The sequence below is a fragment of the Melopsittacus undulatus genome, chromosome 6 (assembly GCF_012275295.1).
Source record: "Melopsittacus undulatus isolate bMelUnd1 chromosome 6, bMelUnd1.mat.Z, whole genome shotgun sequence".
Classification (NCBI taxonomy): domain Eukaryota; kingdom Metazoa; phylum Chordata; class Aves; order Psittaciformes; family Psittaculidae; genus Melopsittacus; species Melopsittacus undulatus.
The window spans coordinates 30,485,493-30,496,418 of NC_047532.1; the positions used below are offsets into that span (position 1 = coordinate 30,485,493).

At 41.1% G+C, this 10,926-nt stretch overlaps 1 protein-coding gene across 1 annotated transcript in view; it reads right to left on the reverse strand.

Moving 5' to 3' along the window:
• Positions 1 to 189: 189 nt before the first annotated feature.
• Positions 190 to 10,926, reverse strand: part of CEP350 (centrosomal protein 350) — a 74,156-nt gene continuing 63,419 nt past the window's right edge. Inside the window, exon 38 of the mRNA XM_005147129.3 lies at positions 190 to 4,265. Within this exon, the coding sequence (XP_005147186.3) occupies positions 4,101 to 4,265 (165 nt within the window). The 3' untranslated portion in view covers positions 190 to 4,100. The remainder of the gene's footprint in view (positions 4,266 to 10,926) is intronic.

Consider the following 10,926-nt stretch of genomic DNA (forward strand, 5'->3'; position numbering starts at 1 on the left):
AATATCTAATAATGTTATGAGTTATAATTAAGGTAACTCTAATGGGATTTTGTGGACTGTGACTGGTATCCCAAGCATGGCATCAGACAGAAAAGGGAACGGCAATAGATGATTTCCAGGACACTATAAGAATTAGCAACCATTTGGATAATTATAAAGCTCCATTTCATAAAGAACCAGGAAACAAGATTAATTTATAAATCAGTTTATTTACAGATTTTGTTCTCTTAAAGTACATTTCAGTTACCAAAGATATTTACACTGGTGTACACAGGGAGCACCCTGGTTATTTTACAGTTCTTAATTACAAAAAACCCCCAACAAACAAAACCCCTCCACATCCTTAGGTCTCTCTAGTGTGCAAGGCTGCTCTGGATGTGAACATTAGCTGAAACTGGCCCAAAACCCAAGTTATCAGGTTATTTACACATACACAGTAAATGGGCTTCTTTTCAGCATCTCCACAACACAGTACACAGGGAGATGGAGCCTCCCAAAAGGCAGCTTTGCAAATGTGTATCAAAAGGCTCTGCAAAGTCAGGGGAAAAAAATAGTAAATGCAGGTTAATTACAGTATTCTTCTTTCATCTGTATATAATTTTGCATTTAACATTTAAATTACAAGAAAGTTCAACAGCTTGCTTTTCTCTGTTGTTGATTTGTAAACACTTCAGATGCACTAAATACCTTATAAGAGTCAACTGTTTTTCTGCTGAAAAGTACTTTATTTTCCTAATATTCTTAAGGTAGCAAAGGGATATGAAAGTTGGAACTGCATGCAGCTCCTTCCAGAATAGTAATTTAAAAGGTCTCTATCACTGTGCTACTGAAGATCTTCTGCAGGTACACACTTATTCAAGTATTGCAAAAAGCTAAGGCCACTTTTTCAAGAAAGGAAAGTGAACAAGACGGGATTTTTCAATCCCTCATTCCACCCTGTGAGCAACAAGCCTTTTTTGAAAGGCAGAAGTACTGATACTCCACAGCTCGGCTCAGGGAGCATCCTGCTGCGACAGAGATACTCACACTCCTTGTCCTCACAAGCCTGGGCTTTCCTACCTGGCATCAAGATCATTCTGAAGAGGGAACTACATCTCCCCAGTGACAATGGCCACTGCCCCAGACAGCTTAAGGGTCTCAGAAAAATGTCTCAGCCTTGAATCTTCTAATGTAGTTGCACCAATAACCAGGACCCAGAAATATCATCTTGTTCTTTATAATGAGAAGGTTACAGATTAGAAAGAAACAGAGAATTCAGTCTGTCTGTGAGACTCCAGGCTTCCCCATACCTCCTTGCTACCAGCTGCGACAGAGACAGACCATTTCTTTATCGCAGTAATCATCAGTCTACAGGTACTCAACACACTTGAGTATATACTCAACTCAAAGCAACTCAACACACTTGAGGTATTGAGAAGGTAATTCATGTACGTTCAAGTCTTTTTAGGGTTGCTACTAGCAAGGATTGCTACCAAAAATAAACAGAGATGTTTGCAAAGGAATAACACCATTAGATACAGCTTCCTTCTCCCCAGACAGCTGCAAAAATAGTTACTACTAGTGTTGAGGGGACTAAACTAGTGCTACCCAAGCCAGCAAGACAACAGGCACATGATCTCCAATGGTCTCTGGTACCACAGACCAACTGTACAACCTTCTCCCTACTGGTGGGCAGTCCAGAAAAGCTACACCAGCCCTGCAGAACAACCAAAAAGTTTCAGGGGTGCAGGGCAACCTTCTTGACACTTGCCATGGTATCTACAGAACACAAACCAACTTTGTTTCTCTGATACTCCAGCTATAAATCTATGCTGCAGGTTTCTGCCTTCTTTCTGTAATTGCTACCTATGAAATTAGCAATCCCCACTATTGAAAGAGATACACCCAGGAAAGGGAATCTGAGGTGGTGACCCAATCAGTGACACCATGCTGGTTAAACATAGCAGCTTTAGTTTGCTTCTGTCTAAGCAGTCAAGAGTTTCTTGGTTCAGCACAATGACATTTTATGTGGACAAATTAATCTGGGGGGGGGGAGAGAGGGAAGGCGGGAAACCTGAACACTGCTCCACCAGGACCACTTATTTCCAGCTAGCCAGAAGGGCCACTACAGTGGAAGAGACACACATATGCTTGTTGGAGGTGTTCCTATACACCATTACCTCCTCCTCGTTGTTCTTCCACTCATTAAGCTCCCATCAATATGGCTCTCCATTAACTCCCAAGTGAGGTGCTGGCAATACTAGATCTGAGAATCTGCATGGACCTCTGACAAATCCAGCATTTCCCAGTGCTGTCCCTGAAGAATTACCAGCTATGTGTCATTGTGCAAAATGCAAATATTCCAATGATAGCTCCCCCAAAAAAAGTGGAAAAGAAAACAAAATCAAGCACTATCCGAGGTACACATAACAGGAAGCCCAAGAACCAAACAGATGAACTAAGTGGTAGAGATCTTCCTGCTACACCTATTGTGGGGTGCAACATCTTTGGGGCACCTCTGTGGGCTTCAAAATGTCTTTCTGCACTTCTGTGTGTGTGTGGAGAATATGACACTCCTCTGGGTCTTGTCCCACATTAGCAAACGCGGACATCCACTATTAAGGCATCAACATTCGACCCCAGATTGTCTGTGCTCCTCCCAGAAAAACACAAGAATGGGAGGAACAGGTTCGGAATAGCACTCAACAGAAGGATGCTGCAGTTGAACCCTGTACCAAATCAACCATGTAACAGCTGCCCATGGCCTAGAAGGTCTGGGATAGGAAGGATACAGCTTTTTCAAGCTCAGCCCACTCAACTCTCCACTATCTCTGAATCAGGTGTGGTGAAGCTTCATTCCTAGTGCTTGCCTTTGCATCCCACCCCTGGTTACTGGGGTTTGGTTCTGCTCACCTTCCCCCTATATTTGCTTCAAGAAGCTGGAGGTTTTGTGTGAATAGTACAGGGCTCTGGAATTTTCCAGAACAGGTGCTTTCTTAAGTTCAGCTGTCTCAAAACTAAGACAGTGCATCCAACGGCACAGGACACTCTCCTATAATCCACTTAATAAATTATCTGAAAATAAATAAAAACCCCACAAGCACAAAACATGCAGACAGTCAAAGCACCAGACACCACTTTCTTTGGTGAATACACTCTGTTCTCTAAATTGTTCAAGTAACAGCTTCTCCGAGTTATTAGGGTGACAGTAAGGGAGGAAGCTGAGGGATTGAAGGCCAAATTTTTGTGAGGAAAAGTTTCCCATTCCTGCATGTCTCGTGCCTGAGAAAATCCTGAGTATCCATTATCTGGGAGCAGCTGATGCTCTAGGAAGAGAAGTGCTACACGGTAGAAGGAAAACTGTCCACGGGCTCATCTTTAACACTTGACATGAGGTGGCCTTTATCTTGCTCCACCCTGGGACTGAAGCAAAAGTTATGTACGAAAAGCAGCAAGAATTTTTTTACTTGAATGCAGAAAGCAACATTATCACCCTGGACTGGCTGGTACCACACTTGGCACCATGTCACAGAAGAAAGGTGAAGACCAACTTCACGGAAAAGGGAATTAAACTGGCTCTGGAGCAAAAGAAACTGATGCACGCTGGTAAGGTTGGCTGCAGAGGTGTTAGGATTATAACACTGTTCGGTATGGTAAGTCTCCATTTAAGACTAAAACCTGACCAAACCATTTCTTCTCCCAGTCACATTTCTAAAGACAAGGCGAACACTGATGGCTGACAGCCATTCCAGCAAAACAGCTAAAATTCCAACTTACCCCAACCCTTTCAGAGAACAAGCTGAATATGTCAAAGCCCCAGGCCAGGGCTCCAGACAGCTGCTGACAGTTATGTGACATAACTGTACTGGCACACAAACAGTCTTGAGTACTCCCCAGTGCAGCCTCAAGTGAAGAATCAGCTTGTTCCAAATCCAGTGCGAAGTCTCTAGTGGCAGTGGATGCAAATTCAGATTCTTCCAATCACATCTGAACTGCCTTTAAACCCCCCACATGGAAGGAAGTCCAGCAGCAGTGCTTGCAGTGTGGAGAGTACGTCAGGAGTCAGAAAGGCTGGCTTCTGATTCAGTGGTTAAGCAGCTGTAAGTTTATTTTCAGCACTGTTAGACAAGCAGCAGTCTTCGCTGTTTCTCATTTATCTGGTTGAGCACATCAACAGTGTCTCTGATTAAGGCCTCAAAGATCCCATCTGCCAACTGCATCTTTACACACAGTTCATCCTCGTCATAGTTCACCCATTGCGCTTCTTCCTCATGAAGTTCCTGTACCTTGGAGGGTAGAAAGGCAATACAAATATTACAATTCTGTTGCTTTAGGATAGTAACCCCTGCAAAGTTCCAGAAAGAGTCCAAAACAGCACACATCTGCCAACAACATATCTGTCTTTGTAAGAGATTACAGGAAATGCTTTGAATTGCAAAATAAACACAGATCTATTTGAACTGGGCTATTTCACTGTATGAATGCTTTCTACCTTTCACTGTAGTACCCATTTTAAAGGGGTTATGCACAAGTTTTTTATTTGAAAGAACTCAGCTAATAAGATACTCTTGGCCAACAGCAGAAGCTCCATTTAAAAAATCCCTAATTGTTTATTTGCAAGAAGCTGATTCCATGCAGCTTAAACTGGTAAGAAATCGCACAAGGGCCTGGAAGAGGGTAAAGAGAAAAGACTTTTCTGCAGTTCAGTTCAGAAAAACAGAAGGAAATAATTTTTCCAGTTCTTCTGTATAGGAAGACAAAATGCTGGCATGTGTTGTATGACAGCATTACAACTCCCTTTGCACAGAATACGCCATACTTTGTTGGATTTGACAGCATTATTACAAGTGGAATTTTGTGCCATTTCATTTAAAATAGTAACTCAAAAAATACTTATTTCTTTCTATTCCTAAACTGTTGACAAACAAAATCCTGTTTTACAGGCCATTGGCAAATAGGTGTTGTAGTAACAGACAGAAATATGCAATTTCATTCAGCAAACCAAAGTCTTCTCAAGATTCTCTCCAAACTTGACATGTGCAATTAAACTTCCTAAAAATTTGTCTTAGTGACCATTTTAGTATTACAGACGCATCCTGACAAAGCTCAAACACTTGAGAAAAGATCGCATGCAAACATCACTCATTTAAAATGACAAAGAAAACCTGCTGAAAGCTCTTTCCCAGCTCAGCTTCAACAGAAAGCTCCTTTGACTGTAATTCCTGCACTCTGAACTGATAATACATTTACATGTCCACATAAACAAGTGAGCCAGACACTCAGACACTGACAAAATAAGGTTAAAACATACTGAAAATCCAGTATTTCAGTATCAATACCTAATGTTATCATCTAAAGAGAGTACTAGTGCTATACCCCCAACACCCTTCCTTATGCCTGAAGCTAAACCACCCACAAATTTGGCTATTTGGAAGGTGACAGCTGCTGTAGCCTAATGATGATTCAATAACCCAAACGCAGTGTGAAGCCCGAGATCAGGCTGCTATGGGAACCCCAGGGAACCAGCACTGCTTCAGGGTCTGTAGCCACTCATAAGGTCTTAGTTGTACATGTGGTTTCAGTCTGACAGCTTCTTTCTCCTACTCTTAAGAGAGCTTGAGGAGAGGAGCTGGGATTTCATCCTACAAAGAGCTTTGTAGGAGTCATTCTATGTGCTCACAAATCTCTGCCTTACCACAGTGAGCACTCCTCTTTGGCACAGCCCTCATTTCCTATATAGCTGTCAAAGGTGAGGTGTTTATAGTTTCATTACACTCCTTACTAACAAGGAAGAAGCAACAATACTGGCAATCAAACTTTGAATGACTGTTGTAGGTGAAAAATGATTAAAGTGAATACTAATAAGTAGCAGGTAATTGGGTCTAAGTTTGTGTAGACATGGATGTCTGAAACAGACTTCTGAACTCTCCAGCAGAACTGTGCTCCCTGCAAACACTACGTACTGGCTGTAAATTTTGATAAACACTGGGCTAAAGAACAGCAGTATGTCCCAGGTCCTTCCATCAATAAAGAGGCATGAGACAGAAGCACCGATCTGGAGACTTTTCATGTGCTGTGTGTCTGCATCACAGACTATTTAGATGAGGAAAAGCAAGACATAGGGGTCACAAAAAGAAGAGGTGGTGCTAAAAAGAAAGGTTCCCAAAAAGCAGAAGTGGTCTGGAAAGAAAACAGGGGTCCCAAAGTGTAAAGAGGAAGATCCTGGAAATGGGGGAAGATCCTGGAGATGATGGAGGTGGGTGGAAATAAATGCTGGGGCACACCCAGGGACCTTGACCGATGACACCGAACACTGGTAACCGGAAGTACTGGCACCACACTAGTGGTGAGATTTTCTGCTGGGCCCTCCCAGGCCAGCAGTGATCTCAGTGCTGGGAAGCAAAGTCAAGACCTTGTGAATGTAACGCTGGGGGTTTGTGGAAACGAGTGAGCAAAATAATCGAGCAGGCTAAAAGCTTTGATCACACTGGCCCTTAAGCAAACTCCAATATCAAGATGCACACTGGGGTGCTGTTTATTCTGTCTCACCTGCAACAACATGATGGGACAATTCTTTTATTGTGCTCCAGGAGGAAAAAAAAACATGGGATAATATAAACAGGAGAGGAGAAGGTAACATGATCCAGGCAGAGAAAGTCTGAATGTTAAATAGCAGTAGAAAAACGAAGAAAGAAAAACAGTATCAGTCATTAATTTTCTCTTGCCTCTGCCGTTCCCCTCTCAGATGCTCAATTTCCTTTGACATTAGGACTTCCTCTATCATAGTTCTGGAAAACTAAAGAGAATATGCAATTTGTGTGTGTTTCTATGTGTGTATATATATATGTGTGTGTGTGTACGTTCTGAATATAGTGTATTCAGAGCATGTATGGAAAAGTGCTGTGCTGCTTTGCAGCCTTAGCTGCAGACATCTGAACGAAGGCAGTTGCAACTCCTTGGCCAGGGAAAGGTTTGACCCATTTGCTGTATTACCACAAACAACTTCTAAGCAATGGAGAAAGTTTTCTTGTATTTGGTAACTATTATGGCTTTGATGGAAATGGACTTCACACTGTCTTTAGCACATGCAAAGCATGTAAGTTCTTGCACATTGTTGTGACAAAAATAAATGTATTCTCCACATATTTGATATGGAGAAGTTCTCTATACCAAAGAGAAGCTGCATTTGGGCAAAGTGAGGAGAAGAAGTTTTAACAAAACTGAATTCCATCCTGCAGGAAAAGATAGTCACACAATGCAGAAGGCTGTTGTATGTTTGGTATTTTTAATGTGCATGTTTTTTTTTGTACTCATGTTTCTTTTTAAACACAGCAGGAAAGCAAGGGGGCATGCACACAAAAGAAAAATCATGAGATAACAAAACAGTGTGACCCTGCTGGCCATTTAGTAAGTGCTACAGTACCAAAGACAACACTTAATATAATATGGAGGAACTTTAAAGAGTAACCTATTAAGTTTTGATTTCCGGAGGTTCCCATCAAAACCATGAATATCTGCAAACTAAACTACACTTGATGACTAGATCATCTAGGAGAGTAAAACTACAGATGTAAACTAGTGCCTTGGAAGAACACCAGCAGCAGGAAGGCAGGCAGATGCATTCTCACAGCTTGTTGCTGTGTGTCTGGCAATCTTAAGACTCTAGAGTGTGCATACAGGCAAGCTTTGATTCTCATTAACTGTTACATTCCCCTTGGGTTCAGACCTCAGGTGCCGCAGAAGTGGGCCTTCTCATTAAGCCAGCTTTAGAGGAACAGCTTTGCTTTGTTACAGAGTTTCAGCACAGAGAGAAATATCTTAAATGTTAAGTCAAAAGGTCAGAAGATCGAGTACTTTTCAGGACTGTTGGCAGGCTTCTCAGGTGCAAAAGGTAAACACATAGGCTTGACAGTATCATGTGAGCTTTGCTTTCTCAAGCTCAGGATAAAAGGGAAGGGAGGGTGGCAGGGAAAGCAATAGCAGAGTTTGTTCTAACCCCATGCAAACTGATCAGCACCAGGAGTTTTTGGCTGAAGACCCAAGTGGAAAAAAAAGGAGTGGAAACAGTCTATTGTTAGCACCTGAACTTAAATGAGGAGATAAGAGAGTTCTTGCTGTAGCTTACAGAGGTTTTGAAAGATGAATGCAGCCCTGATGAACTGAAATGCAGCACCTCAGCCTACATGTACATTTGTGATTTTCCCACAAAGCACAGCCAGCATACACATGATAAAGGTGGCAACATGAAGGGACAGGAGAAGAAAGCAAATACCTAAACATTCCTTTAACCTTATTTTAAACAAAGTAGTTTCTCATAAATGAGAACTTCCCCGTACTTATTTACTGAAGATTTGCTCTAAATAACTGGAGCAACTATCCAGCAGATGAGAAAGATCTCTTCAGAAATCCCAATATAAATGCCTTCTGAGGACCAAAATGCCTGATCAAACTTAACAGTGCTGCAAAAAAGGGTAAGAGGAAGATGGGATTTTTTGTCACTGGCGGAAAAAAAAAAAAAGGCTAACTATACTGGTGTCAATGCTAGGGAAGCACAGATGAAAGTGCAAATGCAGTCAAGATGCATTCCCAGCATGTGTGATGGCTGACTGCAGTCACCAACAGGACCCAGATCACAGAAAAGCACCAATGCAGCAGCACAGGCTGCTTCTACTTCCCTGCCTCTTCCCCACAACGCTGAACCTTTGGTGGAGATGAGAACCACTGGGAATGGAATGTAGTATAATAAACCCAGAAAGACACATCCAGGAATAATCAGTGAGAGAGTAAGCTGGGCAGAACAGTGCCTTCAGAAGAAATTAAGTGATGCCTAGTTCCTGGGTCAGACAGTATTGGACAGTCAGATGTGTTCAACCCTCTCATTGAAGTAACTAATAATGCATAGTTGCCTCAACAGAAAACTATCAAAGGATGTTTTCATTTGAATGCTAGTTTATCTTGGGGAAACAAAGAAACTGGGAAGGACCTGTGCTCAAAGTTTATGTGCAAATAACAGAAGCCTAAGAATGTTTACCTCTGCTTTAAAGAAATGATGTTCTATTTTAACAGTCTTTGTCTTTATAAGTGCCAAAGAATGCTAAGAGTCAATCGGCTCATATGTACTCATGTGACATCTCCTGCACATTGCAAGAGGTGTATATTGGCTAAATCTTCACAAAAACTTGAAAAATTTTTATTATGATTTCTAAAGAAGCTTCCACAACACCTAAACTTAACAAAAAAGCCTTGATTTATCTTTCAGGAAACTGCTGTGTTGCACTACTTGAATATACTTTGAACAAGATTTGTTAAACTCCAAAAGTGACCTTCTCCATTTAGGGCTACATCGTGAGTGTACCCACTACTAGGGGTAGGTAGCACAGGCCTGTATAATGGCTTACAATCTAGGATTTGTGTTATCACAGAACTCGTGACCTTAAGCACAAGTTTGAGGCTCAGTAGGAGACAGAGAAAGCTATCCAGATACCTTGTTTTATTAAAATTTCTCTAAAACATGAAGTAAGATAAATTGAACACTCTCTCCTTACATTTTCAGTCAAAAGTTTCTCTTATAGTGTCTCACATTACAGTATGAATTTGCTAGTAATGCCACCAGGACAGCCTTATTCCTGAACCACTGATGCAACCTTCACAGAGTTATTCCCAGACTTCAGCTAAAATTTTATTACCATATTCTTCTGAGAAGAAAATAAAATTAAACACATTACTTATTAAGCCAAACTTGCCAGAGCTCCATTAATCTTTGATGTCTGAGTCTGCATCTAAGTTGCAGATCAGATCATCTGAACTTGCTCCACTTAAAGCACTTTGGATGCCTTTAATTAGAACATTTTTTTCCAGTCAGGAATCTTTCTTTCTAGGTATGGTTCAAAGAAATTAGGAACTGGTAAGTAAGTTGCATCATTAGTTTTCTCAGGGATCTAAACCTAGGACTTTTTTTTGTGCGTGCTTTAATAGCATTTATATCCCCAAGTCAAACGTACTATGATATGCAGGTTCTATGCATAGATATTCTATTTACACACAATTAAAACCCTTGGAAAAAGCCTGTGTTGGAAACCTTCCACTGATGGGCAATTAAAAGACCACAGGACCCATGACTTGAAGGTACTTATATGTGCACGTGTGTGGAATCAATTCCAGGTATAATTAAGTGAAGCACAGTGTTAATGATGACTCATATTCCTAAGCAGAACCTTCACTATCATTACAGCCAATAAAGATGTTAATCATTCTGCAATACAAGCCAACAAGTAACTTTCAAAAACTAGTACACAGCCAGACACACTCTCTTATGCAGTTTTAACACTGAACTGTCTCTGCTGCAGTGGCAGCTGCATTCACCAGTTCATGTCAAGTACTAGAGGAAACGCTCAGCTGTGGGTACCATCTGTCAAGACTGGTTACCTTCTACTAAAGACTATCATGTACCATACTATCTCTCTGAAGTCTTTGCAGTTCTAGCTCAATGACTCTGCAACATTTCAGCTGAATCTGGTTAGCAGTCTAGCCTATTAAATTCTCTGCATTACTGTCTCCAATGAGTGATATTACTTCAATATTAAAATATTTTAAAATAAAGAAGAAAAGCATATTCCCTTCCCAAAGAAAAAGTTTACTCTCGGTCAAATATTTCAGTGTTTCCTTCTGTGAATTCATGCTTTAACCTTTTGGCAGTAGGCAAATTTATAATCCAGCCAAACTAGCAGGTATGAACAGCTAGTTCAAGTCACCTTACTTCACTTACTGGTACTAGACTTCTGTTTATGCCATTAGGGTGCTCTCTAAAATTAAACACCACCTATCACAACCTCACGGATGCTTTGGATTCTTTAAACAGCATGACTGAATACTGAAAAATGCAACTGTATGTCACACTTTAGTCTGATGGACAGTATCTGACATAATTGCTTATTTTCATCCACTGAC